The sequence below is a fragment of the Empidonax traillii genome, unplaced genomic scaffold, assembly GCF_003031625.1.
Source record: "Empidonax traillii isolate 1590-97213 ecotype Southwest subspecies unplaced genomic scaffold, ASM303162v1 scaffold103:size1334136, whole genome shotgun sequence".
In the NCBI taxonomy this organism is placed as follows: domain Eukaryota; kingdom Metazoa; phylum Chordata; class Aves; order Passeriformes; family Tyrannidae; genus Empidonax; species Empidonax traillii.
In genome coordinates this window covers 211,860-237,360 of record NW_020955296.1, presented here as the reverse complement: position 1 = coordinate 237,360, position 25,501 = coordinate 211,860, and the positions used below count along the sequence as shown (strand labels likewise).

General features: G+C 41.7%; 1 protein-coding gene across 2 annotated transcripts in view; it reads left to right on the top strand.

Moving 5' to 3' along the window:
- The first annotated feature begins 1,189 nt into the window (after positions 1–1,189).
- PRR5L (proline rich 5 like) overlaps positions 1,190–25,501 on the top strand; it is a 43,845-nt gene continuing 19,533 nt past the window's right edge. For both annotated transcript variants that reach the window (XM_027882216.1, XM_027882215.1), the window contains exons 1-4: positions 1,190–1,279; positions 13,951–14,326; positions 15,658–15,738; positions 18,688–18,736. In XM_027882216.1, coding sequence (XP_027738017.1) covers positions 14,157–14,326; positions 15,658–15,738; positions 18,688–18,736 — 300 coding nt within the window. In that variant the 5' untranslated portion in view covers positions 1,190–1,279; positions 13,951–14,156. The remainder of the gene's footprint in view (positions 1,280–13,950; positions 14,327–15,657; positions 15,739–18,687; positions 18,737–25,501) is intronic.

The following is a 25,501-nucleotide window of genomic DNA, read 5'->3' as shown; positions in this document are numbered from 1 at the left end:
TTTTGTCATTCTAAGACCAGATGCAACTCAGTTGTAGAGTTATGATTTGAATTCTCTTAACAAGCAGTGCATTGGGTTACCAAGCATCAGCAGTATCGTGCATAAACTAATCCACAGAAGGCTCTAAAACAGAGAAAATTACTCTATTTTACAAATTTTGTTTGTCTCCTTTAAACATGTAAATATTTTAGTGTTTTTAATTAATGAGTAGCTCCCCAAAAGTCGGCGTAACTATTTCCCTTACATGTTCCATGTGATTGCTCCCTGACTGGAGTTAATTGTGGCTTTTAATCTCTTTAAGTACCCCGAATAACAAGTGATTTTTTTTTCAGCAGTTTCCTGTCCTATACCTGCATGTAGATTGTGACAGCAGAACAGAGCAAACTGCACAGGGCTACGGCCAGCAGAGGAACCTTGAACCACGAGACCAAAATAAAAGAAGAGCAATATCTTTAAACGGCACATCCCCTTCCCCGTGCCGCACGACCCGTTTCTTTATCTGTAGCTGGGTGCGAAGGCAAATTCCACGCCCTGAGCCGGGCCTGCGAGGAGCCGGCGGCAGGTCCAGCATCTCTCGGCCGAGTCGGCGAGACGCGGGGCCGGGGAGGCGCGGCGGGGGAGACGGAACACCCCGCGGGACCCGGGCCGGCCGCCCTTCCCCGGGAAGGGCCTCCGGAGCTCCTCCATCCTTACCCTTCCCTTTCTTTGGCTAAAGGTCAGAAGAATTTACACTTCCTGACTCTGACGGGACAGGACGGGTCTGTGCGGGCTACCCACACCGGGAGTGGGGTGGGAGCCGGGGGAGGCAGAGCGGCTGCCCCCGCTCCGCCCGGCCCGGCCAGCTCTTGCCTCGGCGGGGAGGAGCCAGCCCGGGGCAGGCTGTAGAAGCCAGGGCTGGCCAGCCGCCAGGAAGTGTAAAATCCTGGCCGGTGGGTGGCAAATTTCGCCAGATCGCGGCGAGGAGGCAGCGCGTCCGTCCGTCTGTCCGTCCGTCCCTCGGCTGGCGGCGGCGCGGGACGCGGGGATCGGGGATCGGGGCGCTGCCGCCGCCCGCTCCGCAGCCCGGCCCCCGGTGAGTGCGAGCCGCGACCTCGGGCTCCGGCCCCTCTCGGACTGGGGTCTCGGGGCCACCCGCCCAGGGGGCAGCGGGGCTGGCGGCGATGCCGCCGGTGGCGCGAAGGGGATGTTTGGAGGGGGGCAGCTTGCGGAAGGGAGCGGGCTGGGCCGGCTCCCCTCGCTCGGCGGTGCCTCTGGAGCACAGCGCTGGCATAAGACCTGGGTAAGTTCTCCATTTAAAAATATTAAAAATAGACCCTCCGGCTCCATAGCGCTGCCGAGTGAGTCATTTCCAAACCAAATGTCTCCGTCTAACCCTTCCCCCCAGGAGACGCAATAATTCTGAAACCAAGGGTGGAGGGCAAGAGATTTTTCTCCCGTCTTTCCCTGAATAAATTGAATTAGCACGTAGCTGCTGCCATATGAGACAAAAGCCATAAGAGTAGATTGCCACCTGTTTGAAGAAGTAAAATGTATCTCCACTCTTTTCTCTCTTCTCTTGGACCTCTCTCGCATGGTGATGCTACCCGTCTTTCCACAACACCGGGAGCCCCTCTGCCCTAGGAATATTTAAAGTGCTTTCCATTTTTCGTGGGCATAATTTACTTCTCAGCTCTTACAACTGACAAACACATGCCCTGCCACCGTCTTCTCTGCGGGACATCAGTCACAGCCACACGTCATTCCAGCAGTGACTCCAGTCAACACAGCTCCTGACTGTCTGTGCTGAAAAGAATAGTCCAAAGCACAGCTATTTTTTTCCACCTTTCCCAGTCATATGATGGTTTGTTCATGTAAGTGGGCTGTCTTGACTAGAGGGATCTTTTGTTTGTCAGAAACAAGTGCTGAGCGTATTTATAGGCGATGCTGCAATTCTGTGGTGTGAAAGGTTTTGGTTATGCAGAACACATCGGTACCTGGATCAGCATGCAAGACCTGTTTATATCTTGCATATAGTGCTGTATGTGCCTGCATATTTAATGTATATACCCATAGATCGTATTTCATGTTGAGGCAGTATGCACAAGACACAGAAGCTGATATGCAGACTGTGTTTTTTTTCTAAAACAGATGCCACAGTCCAACTGTGCAGTAGCCCCTACTAGAATAGATCTAAATCAGAGGAGGCAAGACGTGATATACTGATGACCATCTAGCTGGGGTAAAGTTCTGTCTTCTGACCTCTGTGAAAAACTTCGTTAGCATTTTAACAACAAAAAGTGATCTATAGTTTAAAAGTCTGTGCAGTAAATTATACCAGCTATTTTACAGCCATGACAAGGATGTTAGGTTTGAGAACATGTTCTGTGGTAGCAACCCAAAGCTTAATGACCTTTCTGTGTAGATAAGTGGAGAATCGTGATGTAAAAGCATTTCCATTATTTTTTTTTCTTTTTTTTTCTGCTTAGATTCAATTTCTCCTGTTAAAGCTACTTATATTTTTTACAGCCAAGAGAAACCATTGTGATTGATTGACCTGTCACATAAGATGCAGAGAGATTCTTGCAGAAGGCATGCAACTTTTCTTTTAGCTGTAACATGGGGGACATTCATGAACTCAGGGCTTCTACCAAAGTACGGAACCAGAAAAAAGAAAATATTCTCTTGTGTTCCAAAACACAAGAAAAAGCAGACTTCAGATCTCAAGTAAATGCAAATTTCACAGTAATCAAGGACAATGTATGCTCTTGATACACAGTTCATAGACAATGAATGGCTAAGTAAGGGCAGTTCTTTTATTTGGGTCAAAAAACATCTGCTTTTTAGCGAAGCGAGAAAGAAACTTTTCCAGAGGTGGATTATTCTGTGGTTGTCTATGATGGAGGTGTCTGCAATCTCTTACTGAAATAGCTGTCAAGTCAGGTAAGATGTGTTGCATTGAGCTCTACATGGATAGTACCTTCAAGTTGGAAGTGCCAAGGGTGAACAGGGAAGTACAAGTGCACTCAAGCATTTATGGGAGTCTTTTTTGCTCTGTCAGTTTAATAGCAATAATTCCTTTTGGCAATTTTGCAACAGAGCTAAGGTGACAGTTCCACATTTGTCTTCCGCCTTCAAGATAAAATTCTTTGTAATTACTTTTATTCAGTGTGTTTATAGGCTGTCTGATATCACCTGAAACTCTGATAAGACTTTCAACGTTCGCTTTCAAAGTTCAGCTGGAACACAGGTAGTGTTTACTGACTCCTCCGTCTCTATTGGAAGAATTTCAATTCCTTAAATTTACACCAACCAAACACACAGAACAGGTGAGATATTTAATCTTTTATTGGGTGTAGCTTCCATTCTTACGGAAAGAGTGGAGGAATGGGACTTGAATGCATCATCAAGGTTTTAAAAGTAGAAGACATATAAGTACTAGAATTTTATCCTTTTTGAACTCATATTAAATGAGTTCAGTTTTCATGTGACTTTTTTAGGTGCCAGTGGTGTTTGTGGCTATTTTTCCCCACAATGTATGGCCTTTTGTACTCATTGTTTCTGCTGATGTGAGTTCAAGCATAAATATGCACTAAGTATATGCTGAGTTCCAGGGATTATTCAGTAGGGCGTAACAACCTGTTCTTACTACACAAGATGGGTTTAAATACAGCTCAGAGGATGGAAGATTGTTCTGAGGATTTTAGCAAAACTCCGGTAACACTAGAGCTGGCTGAGGATGGGCTGTGATGTATAAGCAGCTAATTAACTACCATGTTTTGTAGCCCCAGGGTTAAAAATGTGGGGCATGCTTATGTGTTTAATAACAACAACAGGAATGTGAAAACAAAAACCAAATGAAAAGGAATAAGAATAAAGTGCAGGACAGCACAAAGATAATAGATTGTCATTCTAGTTGCAGCAGAGATAGTTGTGAAAATAATTGCAGTTGCTGATTGATTTTGATAAAGTGTATCCTGAATGGTTTCCCATCAATATTCCTATAAAATTAAACATGTAATTACATTTAGACTGATATGACCTTTTTGCTTCTGAAACTGTGTTTTTCTCTCACTTCATGCTTCTGCCTTACATAAAATTATAGAAATATAGAATGTTTTGGGCGAGAAGGGACCTTAAGGATTATCTAGTTAACCTTTCACTGGACCAAGTTGCTCAAAGCACCATCCAACCTAACATTGAACAATTCCAGGGATGGGGCAAACCAAAAGTTCTCTGGGCACCTATTCTAGTGCTTCATCTCCTGCAGTACAGAGTTCTTCCTAATATCTAATCTAAACCTACCCTCTTCCAGCTTAAAGCCATTCTCCCTTTACCTGTCACTACATGCCCTTGTAAACAATTCCTCACCAGCTTTCTTGTAGCCCCCTTTAAGTACTGGAAGGGTGCTCTAAGGTCTCCTCAGAGCTTTCTCTTCTCCAGGCTGAACAACCCCAACTCTCTCAACCTATCTGTGTAGGAGAGATAGTCCAGTCCTCTGATCATGGTTCTGCTCTAGACTCACTCCAGCAGGTCCTCGTCCTTATTGTGTTGGGGCCCCCAGAACTGGATGCAATACTCCAAGTGGGGTCTCATAAGAGCAGAGTAGAGGGGGAGAATCATCTCCTTTAACCTCCTAGCTATGCTGCTTTTGATGCAGCCCAGGATATGGTTGTCTTTCTGGGCTGCAATTGCACATTGCTGGGTCACGTCAAGTTTCTCATTAACCAACACCCCCAAGTCCTTCTCCTCAGGGCTGCTCTCAATCCGTTCTCTGCCCAACCTGTAGTTGTGCTTAGGATTGTCCTGACCTAGGTGCAGCCTCTTGCACTTGGCCTTGTTGAACTTCAAGAGGTTTGCATGGGCCCACCTCTCAAGCCTGTCAAGGTCCCTCTGGATGGCATCCCTTCTCTATGGGGTGTCAGCTGCACCACACAGCTTGTGGCCATCAGCAAAGTTGTTGAGGGTGCACTCAGTCTCACTGTTCATGTTAACAAAGATGTTAATCAGTGCTGGTCCCAGAACTGACCCTTGAGGAACAACATTCCATGTCCAGCTTTGAGCTGGACAGTGCTTGACACTGCTTTCTGCTTGGACAAGGAGCCATTGACTGCAACTTTGAGTGTGATCACTTTCAAGAAAGCATGCCTGTGGCTTGTCTGTTCCCCTCTTGTAGTTTTATGAATTTGTTTTTGAATTTCACTGCATTTGACCAGGGAAGAAGTGGTCTAAAAGGATAAAGTTTCTCTGAGCTTTGTGGAAATATATTTAGAGCCCGTGCTGAAAGAATAGCTGTTTTATGGGGGTTATCTCTTCCTGCATGGGTGAAATTCAGAAGGCAGTGTGATGCTAAGTTACTTTCAGGGTTTGAAAACGTATTTGTTTATTCAATCTGAAGGCCTTTCCTACAGAAAGAGTTTGATAGCTTACTCATACTTGTGTCACTCAGGTGATACATTCCTGGCCTGTTTTTCTCCAGTAGGGGTGCACTTAGTACTGCTATTAAACACTATTCCTGCCAGTCAAAGGAAATAATGAATTATGTGTGTATCACCTTTTTTAAATTTTTTTTTCATGTTTTCATGCTTGTTCCCATTTAGCTGTATTGATTAAAAATCATTTGGTAATCAAGCAAGTTTAAAACTAGTACATCTGGGAATAACATAGGCCACTGCACTGGGGGCCTGAGACCTTGGGAGTACTGCTTTGCTATTAAATCAGTTGAGGGTTTTGGAGTGTAAGAGCTTGAGTAAAGCCTTGGTATAGATTTGGAGACAAAGCAATGATGATTTTAAATCCGCTGTGTCTTAGTGGGTAAGACTCAAAAGAGGGGTGCAGATAGATTTGCTGATTAAAAAAATTCTGTTCTAGCTTCTGTGGATTAGAACAGCACTGCAGTGTTCCATTTTGAAAGGATTGTTACTGCAGCTGTCATGGATACGACTTTATGGAATACCTGAAATACCTGAATGCTTTCAGTTAATCAAAAAATGGTGATAGATCTCTTCTTTCCCCCTTCTTATCCCTCCCTTCTGCTATTGGATTGGGTTCTTATTTTACCAAATAGATTAAGTCTATTTTTTCTTTCTTAAATGAGTACATCAGTTTTATGATTCTGAACATTTACTCCATTTTTGTTTCTTGCCTTTCATAGCTACATTTTTGGTGTGGTAGTTGCTTATTTAGGCAATACAATTTATTTCAACCTGATTTAATCAGCTGTTACTGCATCTAATTCAAATTTGTCTCTACCTTCATACTGGTCAGATAAGTAATTCTAATGAGGTGTTCTCTTATTCTCCACTCAAGCATATCAGAGCGTTTTGCAAACGTGGTACCTGTTAATAGCCATAACAGTTTTCTTTAATTTTGAATAATGTGACTCCTAAGAGTTAAAAAATATTTTTGAAATAACACAGAAAATCAATGGTAGAAAACAAAATAACTTTGTTGTCTTAGATGCTACTCCTATATTACAAGTTATTTATTTTTCTGTGTGTTCTTTTCTATGACCGAATCTCTTTAGTTCACATTGAACTGGCTCGCTCTGTGCTATTACTGATTTCTTACATCTTTTTATGAGTAATTGTACTATCATGTATAGATGTGAAGTAGCAGTCTTACTTTGATCTGGCTGTAAACTCCAAAGGGATTGGAGGGGTCTTTCAGTTACAAAGACGGTTTTCAGATCATGGTGGGATGTCATATATTTCCTCTCACTCAAAGCAGAGTTTCACTTCGAGTTTCAGGTTTGCATTAACATCAGAAACTCAGAGCATAACTGAGTGAATACCATTGAATTTCTTTGCAAAAGTTACATGACTTTGTTGTCAAAGCCAGTTTAGATCTGTTTGTAAATTTGTTTGAGATGTATTGTGAATAAAGGCATAGTGTGGGTCAAAGCTGAAGATGGAATATGCAAAAGATGGGGGAGGAAGACAGGAATGCTGAGGTCTCTATTGTGGAGACAAGTGTGTACTTGCAAGATAAGGAGGGTGAGATCTTGTTTTGGGTAGTTAAAGTGTAGCAGTGAAATTGTTGAATTTATGGTTCCATACCAGTGTGTGAACACTTTGCATCGTATCTATTGATATCACTTATTTTACTTACATAAGCTTCATAGTTAAAATCTATGAAATTTAATTAAAGATAGGAGAGGCCAATAGAGCACCCTTGGACTTTTTATAAGGCACCAAGTTGCTACCTTTGTGGTGGTGTAGCCCAGCAAAATAATAATAGTAATAACAACAACAACAACAACAACAATAACAATAACAACAATAGTTACACCTTTTAGTATTGAGCTATCTTAGGAAAGGAGAGGTAGATCAGATTATTCTTTTTTTTCTCTCCTAATTTGAAAGCTTCATTATAGAACCTTAGAGGGATATTTTTGTTTGATGAATACGATCCTGGCTTGCAATGTGGAAGACCAGGCTAAGTCACTTCACTGGCTTAGCATCTTCATTTCCTCCACCAGAAAATTGAGGTAATTATTTTTAGTCTTATTAGTATACCTGCAAGAGCTCTTGATGAAAGAAGTGTTTGGCAGGACTGAGTGGCCCATCTTGCCCGTGGCTCAGCCTGCCTGATATCCCTCGGGGCCTTCCCATGGTGCAGGGTGGGGAGGGCAGGCTGCAGATGTGGGGCAGGCAGTCAGGCAACCCTGGCAGCGCTTGGCACTGCACAAGCTGGGGCCACCGAGGGGCTGGCAGGAGGTGCGTGGTGGGGTTGCAGGGAATGTTCTTTGGCTGGCTGAAGTCCTGCATTTTCCATCTTGCATGTAAACTGCACAGAGAGCTGGAGGAATCACCTTGCATTCCCCCAGGGGACAGCATCTGAGGCACAGACAAATGAAGTGCAGGTGGAGCACTGACCTACTTCCCATCTGGATCCTGCCCTTGTGCTGAGGAGTAGGGGCATGGCCTCTTAGCCTATCTATGGCCTGTGATTCCTGATAACAGCTTCACCAGAGTTTCCCCTTGCAAAATTTCTGGGCTGATCTTTGGGATTTCAGAAACAAGTGGCACTAATTTGCGGGTGGAAGAAGCTGTTTTTAAAGTTTGCAACTAGAAACAATCCTATTGACAAGATTAACAGACCCGAAGGCTGGTTTTGCACTCTTACATTTACCTTCCTGAACTGGGAATGTCTGTTAGCATGGGCTGTGCTCCTGGTGCTAGCATGAGCACACCTGAAGATACACTTTATATATACAGCTTATGTGAGGGGCAGCTCACAGGACAAAGTGCCATCACTTTTCATGGTGTTTCAGGACTTGATTCGAACCATGTTAAGACCAATATTTAGATTCCTATTGTTTTTGATAGGCTGTGGATTAAGCACTAAAATTTCCATGAGTCAGATAGCCAAAGGTGTGAAGGCATGAAAGGATGAGGTCATGCCTTGGGACTGGGCCCTAGACTTCCTCCAAAATTTTTTACAGTCTTGCATTCAAAAACTTCTGAGATGTATCTAAGATGCAGCTTCTGATCAGTGTTAACCAGAAAGAACCTTTATTGGTTATTAGAAAAAAATCTCAATTTTGTCATCTTGTCTCCTTTTGAAATTTTAAGAAACTGAGCAATTGGAAGCTATAAGAAGAACTGAATATGTTTTTAATTTAACAGTGGCAAATTCTGTGTTAGAATATAAACTAAGTTCATACATGTGCATGTGTAATTGTGATGATCTAGAAGACTTCAAGTTATAGGTTGTGGGCTGTTTTTTCACTTTTCAGTATGGCTGCATAGCAAATAAATGAGGGATTTTTGTCAAAAATAGTGTTTTCAGATCTTGTCTGTTGAACTCAAATCAAGAATTTTGCCAATCACACGCTTTGTTAAGGACTTACTGGGCTGGAAGGAGAATCAGCTAACAAGAATCTAGCTGGTTCTCTGCATACTTTTTGTGTCTGAGGCAGGATGAAACCACTCTTTATGGATCTGTAAGCCTAGTGCAGTGCAGCATTTTTCTAAAGATTATGTTTTTTCCACACTCAAAATCATTAAAAAAAATTCAGACGTGTGTTTCAGTGTCTGATTTATGTATTTTTTAGTCTTAGGTCATTGTTGCACAAATCATATAAAAGAGATAAATATAAGCAAGTAGATATTTTTCTTCATGAAGGGGCTGGTTTTAAAACTGAAAAAAATTAAATGGCAAAACATCAGTTATATCTGGATAACCTGTCATTCCCTATTGCTTTATTTCATTCTCCACTATTCCTTTCCCTCCATTGCCAGCTGTTTTAAAGTTATTTTTTGGCTTGCAGCTTTTTGGTGTGAATTTTTTATCAAGCAGTGCTGGTGAAAGTTTTCCTCTAAAAAGCAAAACCAGTGGTTGTTGCTGCCCTGTAGCAGGTGTTACTCTGAGTCTTGCAGAGAAGATATCAGAGAATTTTAAAAGGTCTGTTCTTTTGTTAAATCTCAGTTACCACAGGCCTTTTGCTTGCTTGGCCCAAGATTGCCATGAAGATTCATAATTTGGAGGAATTGCTGCCAAATTTTTCTTTGCATTATTTTTTCTTTAGCGGAGAGAGATCAAAGCAGGTATAACACCTGATCTTGCTTTTCCTGCAGACAGTCAGATATATTATGGTCTGTTGGGAGGGAAAGGTCTATTCATGAAATCTTTGTATAATGATTTATCTGTTGTTTTTCATGACAAACAGAAAACAAATGATAAAAATTTCCTAGCTTCATGACTGTAATGTTTTTATAAATGTTTATATCCACGTGTGTTGGAAAAGGATTTGTCTACATGCTTGATTCTTCTCTTTAAAGATTCAGATTAATTCTAGAAGTGTTTACTCAGATGTGATGAATTACAAGTGGATGAAATTACATTGTTGTGAGATTGACTCATCGTCCTACTGTGCTCCCTCAGTTGGGAACACTGACTTCCATCTTTGAAGAGTTTGCTTCCTTGAAGACTTGAGTTTAACACAGATAACATATCTGCCTTGTTAGAGATCTAAAGGGTTTTTGTAGCTAGATTGAGATGATAATCAAGGATAAGAGAAAAAAAAAAAAGACTGGGGGTAAGACAGCTGGAAGGGAAGGAAGAGTAATACCTACCTCTTTGACTCACTCATAACAAGTGTCTTGCCAAAAAAGATGTGCAGTGTCATTAAGTGAGATGAGGAGAGTGGGGTATGGTTTAGGATGTATCAGCTGGCAAACAGTTTGAAATCCCCTGATGCCATTTAAAGAATTATCCCAGCAGCTGGAGCATATGGCAGTGAAAGATTATCTTGGTGTGGCTGTATGTTTTATGAAGTCCCTGCGCTTCAGTCTCCAAGTCTTTATGTCTTTTATAATCGATGTGAGAGCGTTGCTTGGTGGCTGGAACATGCTGCACCCTGGTGTCTTCCATCATTCTGTGTAAAAGGGGAAAAGTAATTGCTTCTCTGGAAAGTTTTTTTCTAGTTCTGTAGTTGATAATACAACTGTGATTATTAAAGTAGATTTTATTTTGTAGTCTTCTAAACCACTTTAATCTTAGCAAGAGTAGATTGCAGATGTGAAGTTTGGACTGAAAGCCTCTAGGAGAACAGTGTTGCTGAACATTTCTGCATAATTCTATGAGAGTTTTCACAGCAAAATGAAAAGGAAAATTGTTCCTTGCTGTACTCAGCATTTTGCTAAATACTGTTCATTCCCAATAGCTAAAATAGCCTGAATACCATGAGGGCTTCTTGCTAACCTATAACTATGTTAATGCCTTTCTCGCCACAGGAGCAGTTTCTCCCAGTAAAAAGCCAAAAAAATTGCACACTGCAGAATGCACACCACAGATATTGCCAACAAACTGCTACTGCAACCTCCCTGTGAAAATGAAGCATTTTTTAAAAGGCTGCCTTGCTTTGGGGAAAACTTTCAGTGAAAACTAGTTGCTGTGGGAGGACAGTCTGGTACGATGGAAGCGTTTGGGTGCTTTGTTGTACCTGTGGGTGCTCTCTATCTGCAAAGTACATGTGCCAAAAGACTGTTTATAAATAAATGCTCTGTTACTTTTAGATTTATGGAACTCTGGAAATAGTTTAAATAGGGTATGGGGAGAGGATGGTCTTTCTCACAGAATTTGGCATTTCCAGTTTGATAACATGAGGGCCAGTTATGTTTGGATACCATTTGGTGGTCAGCCTGCCTTCAAAATTAACAGTTTGGTGTGCCTGACATTTAGTAGTGAGGTAAGATTTAGATTTGGGTTTAGATAAGATAGGAGAGATTTGTATGTTTGAGTCCAGAAGAAATGAAAATAAACAATTTTGAACCACATCCTAAAGCTGAAGATCTTGTCTGAAATTCCTAATGAGGTTCTAAACAAGGTTGACTTGACTGTAATACAGCCTTGCAGGCTGGTTGGGGGAGCAAGGGGGAAGAGAGGTGTCTTGTCTGCTCTTCTCAGACAAAAGCTAGTTATTATCTGTCCTGGTGACTTGAATACCAGGGAACATTAGGGAAAATGACATGTATGTTTTTGTGAGCTTAAGCACATTCCCTAGGTAAGAAGTGTTCAGGAAATTCATCATGGGGCTTAGTGTAATGCCATGGTTCTGCTGTGTGGAATTCATCTCCTATAGCTCAGGAGAAACCTTCCTGATTGTGTTTTACTGCTTGCACAGAATGGGCCAAAGAATTTTATACATCACAGAGTATTTTATACAGTCACATTTTATATTTTATATTTTATATTTTTTTATTTTTATATTTTATATTTTATACAGTCACAGAGGTTGCTCTACTTACTTACATTTCTGAATTTAAACTTTCCCCTTAAAACTTAACATAAATATAAATGTATCTTTATAAAATCATTTCACTACTGGGGAGGAAGATGCTTGTATGCACTTATGGCACCTGGAATAGTGATAGGACAAGGCTTGTGGGCTAGCACATTGTAACCACTGCTTTCTAGACCTGTTAAATGCCTACAAATGGTCTAAAATAACATTTATACAGCATTTTATAGCTCTGAAAGTGGAAGGTGTCCCTGCCCGTGGCAGGGGGATTGGAACCAGAGGATATTTAAGGTCTCTTTCAACCCAAACCATTCAATGTTTCTGTGTGTAAAGATTGTTAAGTGACAAATTTGACAGTGCTGCCAGGAGAAATGAGCTGTCACTCATTCAGCTCCTCGTGCAGTCAGCTTTGGGACTTGTAGATGACAAACAGTGGCACAAGCTCTTCTTTCGCAACAAAAACAGCACTTTACCTCCTGGACACCTTTTGGTCCGTTGTCGAAAGAGCCTGCACTCAGCTCTCCAAGGTGCTGTAGCTTTTTTTCCTCTAGTGATTTCTGATGTGGTTACTATTGTCAATAGAGAAATTGCTGGCAGATTGAAAATGTGCGGGCAATGTCAAATTAATTGTTGCTTAAGGATGCACACAGAAGATCCTGATGATTTGGTTGTACTAGTTTACGTTTATTCTCAATTTCTGAAAGTTATGTGTGGTTTTTTGTTGTTTTTTGGGTTTCTGTTTGTTTTTGTTTCTTTTGTTTTGGGGATTTTTGTTTGTTTGTTTTTTTGTAATTGGAACAGAGCAGCCGTAGAATCAACAGATTGCTGACCTTTCAACCAACAACAGTTAGGGCTAAGCTTGTGTCACGAAAGACCATCTGGGCTTTGTCATCTCTGAGGGAGATGTCTAAAGACGGAAAAGAGTTTCACTTGTAGTCATGTTCCAGTTGCACAGAGATCTCTGAAAGCTGTATTTAGCTAGTGAGGGAATAACAACCATATTTATTTCTTGAATAGTATCAAGAATGATAGTACCACATGTTCCAGGGCCTAAAAATGAAACGTTTTCTCGATGTTTTCTCCTTTAACTTCCTTGGTAGGGCATGTGGTGTCTGTGGCACAGCAGGGGCTTTGAGATGGCTTCATGGTGGTTGACCAGAATCTGAGAAGGCCATGCAATCTGACAAGTGGGGTAGCAAAGTGAGCTCAGTGTGAAATGGGGCTGGTTGGGAGGGAAGAAAGCTGTTCTCATACATGTATGAGTTAATTATAGTTAGGCAGTGGAAAGAGTTTCCTAGAGCTGAACGCTAGTCACATTAGAAACATTGTGCAGATATACAACATTTATTTGCCTGATCATCTCTTTTTTTGTCTCATGCTGAAGGTGTAGCAGAAATAGGAAGATTTTCCCTGAAATCCTTCACGTGCAGTTCAGTTACTCAACTTTTTTATCTTTTTTTTTTTTTTTTCCTCTCTCCCACAACTCTTTCTCCAAACTGCCAACTACAACTACAGCTTGTAATAATCTGAAGTGGGAAGATTTCAAAGTAGAGAAGCTTTGCCAAAGTTTTTTTGTGGTTTTTATCCAAGATCACTTCTTCTATTTCTGTGGTTTACTTGGGGCTACATATTCGTCTAGATGAAGATGATGATCAGAGTGGAAAATACAGGCATTTCGTAATTGGCCTAGCAATTACTTCTCATGATGTAGAAAAAACACAGACATAAAAGTCATGCTTACTTTCAAAATATCTGGTTGTCAGAACCCATTTGCAAAAGCTCTCCATTGTATCCTTTTTGTAGTGAACTGATAACAAGTGGGTTTATTCCTTTGCACAACACTTCTCAAAAAAAAAGCGTTGTGTTTGTTCATCTTTTCTTCCATTGTTTATCTTTTTTTCTTTCTAGTGGAATAGTTTTCTCTTTCTCTAATTACTACTATTTTATATACAGGCTGAATGGCTAACTCTATTTAAAGGTATTTGTAAAGTGTCTCTGTCAGAAGAGTTTAGGCATCTTTGTTCTTGTATCTCTGCAAACTGAAATCAAAAGAGAGACCATGCTTGTATTTTTGACTAGTTGTGTTGGGTCATTATTTAAGGAGCAAGATGGGAAATGGGACGGCTAAAGAACTCAGGAAGATTTGCCCAAACTTGCTGTTAATGGCACAGGATATTTTCATCTCTCTTCTCTCTGCCTTACTCTTTTTCTTTCTTTTTGCCTTGCAGGACTGCTTCAGTTCCTTTATCATAATGCAACGCGTGCCCATGTCACAACCTGACACTGTGGGGAACTGCTGGTCCAAGGCTGACTCTTTGCTTTTGCTGTTGACTGAATCCTTGGATTTGAAGTTTCGTTGACATTGCTGAGATTAGTGCTCGGACCTTCAAGAGAAGAGACTTTCTGATGGTCCTGCTCCACTCCACCTGACCCTATGAAAGGAGGGTTCGCCATAGCTCCGTCCTTTGCTCTCCAGTTCCACAAAATGGGTTCGTTCAGAAGGCCCCGACCTCGCTTCATGAGCTCCCCTGTCCTCAGTGATTTGCCTCGGTTCCAGGCAGCCAGGCAGGCTATGCAGCTCAGCTCCAACTCTGCCTGGAACAGGTGAGCAGGATCTACCTGGGCTGAGCTCTTGCTCTGTAGCAGCTCCACAGTAAGGGCCATGTATGTCTTATCTTTGTGCTTCACACCATTTATAGCTAATCTCGTCTGTTTATAAGCATGCATGAATTTTTGGCATGACCAAATTTTGCTGGTATTGAAAGCATCCATGGAGTTGAAAAATTTAGAGCTAGTAGTGTTCAGTTGGTTTGGATCAATGCTGTTCAGTGGTACTGTCTTGAAGTAAAGAAGAATTGTTTTTAGTTCACAGTTGCATTTTTTAAGAAACATTTAGGAAAACATATTCCTACTACTGTAATAAATGACAGTTCCCTAATTCACAGAGAAATTTATTTGCATATTATGAAGGTTTTATCACAGTCAATTTCCTCTGAAAACTACTAAGCTTGTGGCTTCTACCAGCATTTCCTATTGACAACCAAGTCCTGTCTGCAGTGCATGTCATGCAGCAATAGCAACTGAGAAAACAATGAGAAGGGTGATGAAAAAACAATGAGATGTCCTCTGTCCTGATCTGATCTAACGGTGTGCTGATACCAAAAGTGGGTGTTCCCACCTTCTGCCACCTGCTCTGTGCTCTGCAGACCCTTCTCTCGTGCTGACCCAGCTCAGCTGACCAATGTTGCACAAAAGTAGCCTGGCAGAACCACTGCAGTTTTGTGCCACGACAGTGAGCTGAGGTCTGTGAAGCATGCAAATGCTGTAACTGGCCCACAGAAGGGAATGTCCATTAAGGGAATGACACCTGTTCTTATTAGCCATGACAAACCTTTAGACCTGCTAAACCATCTTGTATGCTGTCACTTCATGACTTCCTCTGTGCTGGTGAGAGAGATATGAATTAGAAGATACTCAACAGCTTCTTACAGGCATTAACAAGACTTAAGCTTGGGTGTGACTGAGGTAATGCTCACTGCAGAATGTCTTCCAGCACAGCCAGGGTCTCATCAGATGCTGCAGATTGTGTGGTTCCTGCGTAATGCAGCGTGATGTGTTTGGCAGGTATTACCAAAAATTTGTGTCTCCTCATAGCAATTAACCTGCAGCACGAACAGTGTCCCTCTAACAACTTTCCCTTGCTTACAGTAGACAGAAATGGAGGTTAATTCTGCTCTGCCTCTGAGGACAGATGAAGGTAAATAACAGTAATGATTTCAAGGTGAGAAAGAGTGGAAGTATTTAAGGGTAATTAACTTCTCCACCTGGTTATAACCACTTTACTTTTGGTGTCCAGCTCATATTGTGCTCTGTGTTAAATCAAACTGCTGGCTGTTATTAACAGATGTTACACTGTCTCATTTCTTTTTTAACAGTGTTCAAACAGCAGTGATAAATGTGTTCAAAGGAGGAGGCTTGCAAAACAATGAACTTTACACCCTCAATGAAAATATCAGGTAGGTTGCTGAAATGTGTGAAAATGGATTTTAATTGCTGCTCATTTGGTGTTTGCTTGGGTTTGTTCCCTTACAGAACCACAGTTAAAGAATATTAGTGGGAGGAGCAGGGGGGTCAAAGCAAACTTAAGCACAGTTTTGGGGTTTCAGGATAACTTCCTTCTTTCTCGCTATTGGGTGAAGTGAATGGTATGGGGTACTTGGATAATGTTTGTCTGACTTGCATGGATATGTAGCTTTAACAAGGACAGATTGTTTATTGACTTGAATTGTAAGGGTTTTGTCCCTTCCTGGGGACTACGCCTCTTCTGGCTATTTTTACACATTTTTGTCACGGAAACTGCGAAGATAGTAACATCTCTTTTCTAAAACCAAGCTTCTCAGAATGGGGGAGTGTTTAAACAAACCCCAACATTTAATTTGAAAGCTTAATCTTCACACGATAATTGCACAGCAAGACCTGAAAATATGAACCTTAAGATAAAAAAACTAACACCCTACCAAACATCATCTGGCACTGATGCTAGTGATGGTTAAAAGTATCATTTTCTTTTAAAAGTAGGTTTCATGATTATCTGTGGTTTCATTCTGATTAGTTGGAAAGTTTGATTAGCAATAGATAGGACTGTAGAGTAGATAAAGAATAATTTATTCTTGCCTTGGTTTCAAGTCCTGCTAAGAGTATTGTCAGGGTTCATGGATGTAGGCTTATCCTCCTCTCTTTATGACTACATTCATATTCATTCATCAAGAGTGCTGTCTCTCTCCTCCTTTTGTATGCCCTTCCCCCACCCTTATTGCATTTTTTCTGAACTCCAAGGTTCAAATGGCAATTTGAGCTAAGCATGTGCTGAGCAGCACTCTAAACTACCCCTTTCCCTACTTTCAAAATAAATGCAGCTATCAGTGCAGGAGACTCTGTCCGACTTGGTCTGCTCCCAAACCAGAAAAGTTTAATATAATTCCTTTTGAGAGTTGAGCAAGGGCAGCGTTTCATACTTTAATGGTACTTTGGTGTGTTTGGGTCAGAAGTCCTCAAGTTAGGTTTAAGTACTTGGAGCAGTCTTAATTCTCCATGGGATGACTATTTCTGAATGTGAAAATAAAAACAAATGTAATAAGGCTTGGGAAATACCTTAACCCACAGCCTGTTAGCAGACCTGGGGACTGGATTTGGGCTTTGTGACTTGTCTTCCCAGCTGTTGCCCACGGCAGTGGCTGCATCCTGCTGTACCCCCACAGTGCATGCAGGTTCTCCTTCCCAACCTTGTAGAGAGGCAGTACAAAGGGCAGAAGTGCTGTGTGGCCTGGGCTTGGCCCCAGCGGGTGAACCGTGCTTCATGTTGGTTACTGAAGTGAATCTAGACTGTTGAGAGTCAGGCAAAGAACAGGAAATTCTTTGTGAGCTGTATATCCTTTGAAAGCAGCGCTGATGGTGGAAGGGGAAATGCCCTCCTCCACAGACATGCACTCCTAAGCAGTACTTGGAAGCACTCACCTTGACATACATGAGTAATGTTCCTGCAGGTGCCTTTAGCATTGGTTACATCTCCAAATGTCATTCTTTAAATAGGCCATTTAACATTCAAGTAGCTCATTAATGTCCATCTAAGGAGCGAAGGACGTGCATCTGCATTTATATTTGTATGAACACCTGCAGCCTCGCACCTGTGGTTCTTGGTGTAGCTCCCAACACAGCGTTAGCTCTATGTGTGTGAGGTGAATCTCTGACTTGACACTGGGCAAAAAGCCAGACCTGTCAGACATCCAGCTTTTGTGTCCATTTGATTGAGCTGGTGCGTTTTCCTTTTTCGTAGTTCTCCATTCAGCTCCTTGGTTGTAGCTAACAAATGCAATAAGAGACTCAGATTCTGTGCTATGCTTAGCCATTTGACAGTGGGAAACACAGGAGCGCTTTAGAGGACAGTAATGACAGGACCAGGAGATGAGCAGGTGGTAACATTTTGTTGTGATTTGATACCATGTTTCTGGCTTTTTTTTTTTTTTTTTTTTTTTTAACTGCTCTGAAAGTCAGTTGTGACAGCAAGAGGAAATGTAAGAAATGCCACTGCAAGATGGAATTTCAGGAAGCAAGAGGCAATGATTAAGAGGAGACCCCACAATATTTGGCAATGGAAAGTGTTGGGGGACTTTTAAGTTTTAGGCAGAATTTACTGCTATAGGATTTATGTTCAGTCACTGAAAGCTGAAAGTGCAAACATACTAAACTTTGTAAGTTGTATTTTAATGCCTCTTCTGATGTAAGACAATCCTGATTTTTATACTGGTGTTTTGAAATATAAATATGTATTAGAATTTAAAGCTTTTCTCACAGCGTAGTTTAAAAGTCAACAGTTTCAATTAGAAAGACTTCTTTAGAATGGTTTCTGCCCACATGTATTAAAAACAGCTTTTGTTGAATATCTAGAAACTCTTTCTTGAAAAATGTCTTCTCTTTTATTTTTTGTGATCTGGTAGCGATGGGGAAGCTGCAGCTTCTGCTTGATTTCTCTTCTCCTTATCCTCCCATTTTTTATTTCCAAGAGAAAAGGAAGCACAACAATAGGGAGATATGCTATCTTCAGCAGAATGAAAGACACCTTTGTTTAAACAAAAAACCAGGAAAAAATATGGATTTCAATCTAAATAAATTGTTTCCCCAGCTTTCTTTTTATTCAAGGGGGTAAATGTTTTTGGGGTTTTTTTCACTTGTTCTAGATGCATGTAGACTTCAGAGAAACTCTTTCATTCCTTTAAAATTTGACGATAGCCTTTGCGGGCACTTGCAAAATATTTATGTAACTGTAAAAGAAATCTAACTGTGGCCAAAATCACACATTCACGTGTTCTCCCATATCTTTGGTATTACTGGTAGTAAAGTGTAGATATACCTGTAAGACATGACCAGCAATGATTGCTACTTCATGGCTGCGTTCCTTCTGTCTACAGACGGCTGCTGAAGAGTGAACTCGGATCCTTCATCACAGATTACTTTCAGGTACTGCATGATTTCCTTGCTTTGTTTTGAGGTTTGCTCTCTTCAGATTTTTAGCCTATAAAAAAAATTAGGACACCTCTTTACATGCGTGTAGCCTACACGTTTCATTTTTATTTTCCTACACAGGCTGCTGGAGGTACTGGACTTTTTAAATGCAAGCTGTGTAGCCTTGGGAGTAACCATATTTAGAGAAGTATGTGCAAAATTAAGGATGGTCTTCCTTTGCTATTAAGAAAGGCTGCTAGTAGCCTGCCAAGATCAAGAAGGAATTCACTTGAATTTTTTTAAGAAGATGGGATACATTTTCTCTAGAACAGAAAATTCAGAATTAGGTTTTCTGCAACAGGGGCCAGCAAAGGGGAAGAGAAATGATAATAGCTGCCTGGAGGCAGAAGGGGGCACAGAGAAGGAAGTTTCTATCAGCAGGAAATCAACCTGGGTACTTTTTGCTTTTTAGTCCCATAAATACAAATGCAACTTCTGAAAAAGCAATATATGAAGGATGAGGGAAGACTTGAACAATCACAATTGTGAGTAAGTGTTGTTGCCTTTTACTGATACTGTCCAGGTAGACAGACATGTAACCACATGAAAGCCTGTTGGATGATTTTGAGAAAGCACTGATAGCTTTCAGTGTTTTAATTTGATCAGTGTAGCGTTGATTAAAACAAAAGACACTGCTGGAAACATGAGGGTTTTTCTCCCTTTGAGTAAGAGAGAGACAGAAAATTTCAGTACTTTCTGAAGCGGCTGATGCCGCTTTGTACCATGCTAACAGCTCAAAGGAGGAAAACGAAGACTAGTGTTGTTTCCTATCAGATTACATGATTTATTAGATTACAAGACTTAAAAAAAAAAAACCCTGCTGTGCTGGCAAGTGAGAAGCAAACTCCTGCCCCAGAGATAGTTATGTTCCACTTCCTCAGACCCTCTCTGCACAAGTTGTTTACTGCAAAGAGGCGGCTGCTGGTGTCGCGTGGCAGGACGTTTCCTAGAGCCTGAGAGGGGTCTGGCAGCAGCCACTGGCACTCAAATTTAATTTCTGGGTTATTTTTGCTCAGTGTTACAAGGCGTAACTTGGCATCCATCAGACTTAGCCTGAAGTAAAACTCTTAGTGTAGGCAAGTTGTGAGACAAACTGTGAGATAAAGGCTATTGTTGGAAATGAGATTTTTTTTCCCCTCTGTGAGGTAAGATGCAGACTTATTTCTGATTCTAGACTAACAGCACATGGCAATGATAAAAGCTATCACTCCCTCCTGAATGTCTTTCCTCAAAAATCCTAGGACCATGGAGTGGATAAAGAACGTTCATGTGCCATAGAAGGGCTGACAACATTATTTCATTTGTCTGTGGGTTCTGTTTCACTGCTGATACCAGCGGAATTACGGCAATACTGCGCCACCAAAATGAGCAGAGTTGAATCAAGCTGCTGATTTGGCTGAAAAATAACCTTGAAAGAAAAAAATAAAGTTTTCAACTACTTCCTTTGACGTGTTGTGGTCATCACCTCTGACATGGGGGAGGTGCTGGGAGTGGGTCACCAGTATGTAGAGTGGAGTCTTTTGGCGGTGACTTCCTCCTCCATCCGTTAAGGCCCATTGAAAGCTATCCCAAGAACCAAGTTTTCTGTCCTCTTAGATTGAAATGGACCCTGAAGGTTATGCCATCTGTTTAGCCAGAGAGTTTTAAACATCCTAGCAGCAATCAGAGCAACTAACTTAATCATGTAATATTTAGATGAGATAAATGGACTTAAATGTTTTCCATTTCTTATGCCACAGCACTTATAACAGGAGTCACTAAGATAACGTTTAAAATCACATTTGCTTTAAGAGTTCATGATTTTGCATTATGTATATTTTATAAACTCACACATGCACATTTTTTTCTAACCACTGAATATACAAGACTAAAATGGAACATAGCTTTTATAGTGAGACAAAGCTACCTTTGTGATCAACTTGATTTGATTACTCACAAGTCCTTTTCATCAACACTTGTGCAAATTAACAGTTTTTAGGTCCTGAGATTGCTAAAAGAATGTTTAGGAAATGGTTGGAGTTTGTGCAGTCTTTTTCTGCTACCAAACCATCATCACGCCAGAGTTAGTGAGTCTGTTGTCTTTGAAAGAGAAATATAATTCCTGTAAGAGTTTCAGTGCAAACTCAGATGTTTCTTTCTGAAGGAGAGTTGTGTTTATAGATCTGCTGCTTTAGCAGTCCTACTATATATACAATCCATCTCCTTGGTTAGGAGTCTGAGTGTAAATGCTAAATAGTTGAGATTTGCAGTATTTGCTGCAGATCTGCCTTAAAGCAGGGCTTTGTGCTCCAGGTTTTGCATTACCGACTTTGCCCATTAACTGATTCAACAGCTTCCTGCTGCTGAAAAGGGACACTTTGCACTCACCTCTTAGTTCAGTAACCCAGTAGCTCACCTTTTGCTTTCTCTGCTGGGTTGCTTTGCTGGTGGTCAGCTGAACAACAACATGGAGAAATCCTATGACCGTGGAAGATAAGAGCCTGGGATTTGAAGGAACAGGGTGTATTGGTGATTAGGACTTTTCTGGTGCAGCTGGACAAGATAGCTCCCTTTATTTTCCTGCTCTTTGACCCTTGTGCTTGTGGAGAAAATTTTTTAAGTATAAAATTAGTGAGTATTGATGAACTGATGCATTATCAGCCTGATTCTGCAAACAGCCTGAAACAAAACCTTTGGAAAGGATGAACTGCTTCTTTTCACTCTCTGGGGACTCGTTAATCTTGAAACTCATGGGGAGCGGAAAAAGCAAATGCATTTATGCATACTAACTCCAAACTGTCTTCTCCCAGGGTGGAGAGACCTGATCCCTTCCCAGGCACTGTATCCTCTCCCAGAACATACGGGCTGCAAATGCAGAAAGTCAAATGCCCGGAGCTGATGCCTTTTCAGCCTACGTCCACTTCCTGCCCTGGCAGAGATGGCAGCTGAGGAATGGCGAGTGGACTGTATTTCGTTATTTCATCCAAAGAGAGCTTTGATGTCTTAAAATCAGAAGCAAGCTGTTACATAATTTCCAACCTGCTGCAGTGGAGAGCCAGCGGAGGCGGCAAGTCCTGACTCAGAATTAGACCTGGCTTTCTCTTTGTATGCGAAGCCACAGAAACTGCAGCATGCGAGCACACACATTGTGGGGTATCATGCAAAGTCAAAAGAGCAAGGTGATAATGGATAGCTGAAAAGTAAGCAGTGTTAGTGATGAGGCAAGCCTGGATCCAAACCAAAACTGATTTTATCTTCTCCCTTTGGGGCAGTTAGAAGTGGTACTGGTGAACCAGCCTGTGGCTCAGAGTCTCTCTAGCTGTAGGTTTGCGGGCTGTGCAAGGTGGCCACAGTGGGAGGGAGAAACATGCACTCCTCCCTCTACGGTGGCACCATGAAGCTCTTGCTTAGGTCCCTGCTGCATGTTTTTCTGGGACTCCAGCCTGGAGAGATGACTCCAGCATCTCTCGTGATGCTTGCTCTCTCCTTTGAAAAGCTGCTTTGTAAAGCCTAGCTAACAGCTGGAGATACCATGTGTCTGCTTAGTCAAAGGGAAAAATCTGGTGTGTGATGTATCTTTTCCTGATGCCAGGTTTCTATGTCTACCTGTCTCAAAGCAAAGCAAGGAAATAGTTGTATAGGTTATTGGAGTGATGGTTATTTCTGAACACAGGTGACATTAGCTCTTCTCTGGCTAAGTACTGTCTCATGCCTGCTACCAGAGGCTGCAGCAGCTGAGCTGCTGCACAAGAAAGAGAATTCACACTTGTATGATTTGCAGAGCTCAGCTGTATGTCTGCAATACTCTTTTGGGTCAAGCTGGTCTTTATTATTGTATTTCTCTCCTGACTGGCTGGGAACCTCTGTTCGTGCAGGTCTGCTAATTATTTCTGCTTCATCTGGCACTTTCTAGGACTGAGTTTTCATGGGGCAGCTCCAGGCACTCCATAGCAACTATCTAGCTTCTTTGCCGTGGATGGGGTCCCCCGGGAGCTCCTCACTGTTATCGAGCAGAGGACTTAGTCCCGGGTGGCAGCAGCAGGGACAAATGCTTTCAGGCCCTGCTCACATTAACTCTGTAGACATGTGTGAATCGCTCAGAGTGTGGCATGGGGCAGTGAGCCATGCCCTGGCTAAGCAGGGTTCCCACCTGCAGCAGTGACTCACAGTGCAGAGTCAGGGGGCCCGGCTGTGGGATATTCCCACAGCTGCCGCCTGGCTGGCACCTTGTGCTCTAGACTGTAGCAGTGTTGCCTGCTTGGTCTGCCTGGTCTGCTATCCTTCTTACCCTCCCTGCCTCACTTTCTCTCTTTAACTAGGCTTTTTTTAATCTGCTGTGAACAAAGCCAGCTCTAAGAAGAATAATTTGGGGATGTTATTTCATATTTATCTTGCAACCTCTTCTCCACGTAAGATTGAAAGGCTCTCTGTTTTTTTGTCACTATTTTCTCTCTTTTTAGAGAAAAAAGAAAGGGGAGTGCTGTAGGTATGAGATACTGCAGCTCACACAAGTTCACATTTTGTAAAACAGTTTCAACAAACAGGTAGGTGTATGTGTGCAACTGACAATAACTTTGTAGAAAATACCTTCCAAGTAAGTCTGGGTGGTGCCTTTTATCTTAAATTAACATCAGATTATCCACAAAACAGTGACCATGTGTTTGCAGAGGCTGTAAAAGTGTAGTTTAGCACTAGAACACAAAGCCTCAGCTTTCAGCTAGAAAAGGGGGCTGAACTGAAGAAATGCTGTAAAGTGCAGAAGAAAAACTAATTTTTTTTTTCACCCTACAAAATGAGGTCAATTATTTTGAATATGTTCTGGAGTTTTCTTCTGTTCCAAACTTATGCTGTTTGATGAACTAGTATTAATTAATGTGTTAATTTAACGGTGGCTTTTAAAAGGCATGCTGGCCATGTTTTCTTGGAGACGTGACCAGAACGCAAAATTTGTCCATAATTGAATGGGTGCTTGTGTAAAATTTTTTTTCCCAAAGATAATGGCTTATTTTTTTATTAGGAGAAGAATTCATTTATACCCTGCTATGCTGCAGATGTGGCTTTCAGACAAGATGTGAATTTCCCTGTGATGGCTCGAGCCTCCTTGATGGTTTCTGTGGAATTGCTGCCAAGACTACTTAGTTGTTTCTTGGCACCCTTCTGTTTGAATATACCACCCACAGCAGAGTAAGCTGTGCTAGTGGCAGGGCTGTCATGCCGAAATCCTTCCTGTTGGGTCTGTCCAGAGGCTGTCACCACAACCAGGCTGCTGACAGAGTGCTTCTGACAGCCAACATCTTATTTGCCCCAGGCAAAGTCAGATGGGTACCATTTTGCCCAGAGCGTAGTGGGAGTGTGCATGGGAAGGGCCTCCTTGGCCCGCATTGGGGATGACCGACTCCTGCCAAGGTAGAGGGCAGGAGAAGGTATTTGGCACTGCTGGTTTGAGAGAGGAGCCCCAATTGTTGTGCCTGGGATAGGTTCCACCTTCTGAGAAGGTGAGGTAACTGGAATTACTCCACTGGGTATGAATGGAGAAACTTGCCTCAATTTCTCTAACAGGGCAGGGAAAGAGGAAAATATCTGTGCCAGGAAAATGGAAGGAATTGCTAAGCATATATGTTTTACAGTGTGGTGTGTGACTGCCTTCAAAATTTTATTTGATTCCCAATAATTTCAGCGCAGCTTACTTTAAAGAGTAGCAAGCACACACACATTGTGGGAGGGTCTTTGCTGAGGAACAAATACAGTGAGTATTTTAGCTTTGAAGCCTGTCTTTCAAAACTTATGGCTTTTCAAAACTTACTTAAGGCTTTCTCTTAGCTGCTCTTCTTAGTGGTATACCTGAAACAGCTATTGTGGTTTTCTGCACTGAGAAAACTATGAGGGTTTCAACCTGTGAGATTTCACAAGCTCACTTCTATCTGCTGCAAAACAACTCTCTCCAAATTTCTCAACTGCATGTACGTGTGGGGTGTTAACTTGAGACTTTGTTTCTCTGCACATCATTCTTTTCTGTAGCAGGAGTTAGGGCAGGTTTGCACCCCCCTCAATGAGTGTCTAACATCTCATGGTGTCCCAACAGCAGGGTGAGAATTTCACCCTGGGGAACCCGGAAAAGCTTATTTGGGGAGGGAAGAGAATAACTCCTTTCCCAAAATCCTCCAAAAGCTCACAGTTCGGCTGTAAGTGGAAAGAGATAAAAGGTGGAAGCTAAACTTTTTCAAGTAAATGCATCCTTCAAGCTTACTTGGTGTGAGTCTTTATCTCTCCTTGCTTGCAAATAGATTTATTTATGCTCTTAGCTCTGTGCCTCTGGATTGCCTCTGGCAAGAAGGGATGCAGCATCAAAATAAGACTATGTAATCTAGACAAGGTCTGATACAGACCTCTGCTGTGGCTGCATTTATTAGGTTGTATTGATTTGTCAGCAGACCCTGTAGGGTTTTTTAATGACAATTTGCCTGTCTGGCTTGATATGAAGGATTAATGTTTGGATTGAATCAATTTCTAACCCTGTGACTTTAGCAGAAAAGATGGATAAGTAAAATTTCCAGATATTTTTAAGATGGGGAAAAGGGATATTAAGTGTTGTGGGGTTTTTTTTAGAGTCTCTTCTATAGGAAAAGGGAAAACCTGAAAAGACAAGCGAAACATCTGTAGTAACTATAGGGACCTAAACTTTTGAAGAAACCTCAAAAATGAGATAATGCAATCTGCTTAGCACATGGAAGTACTGATAAG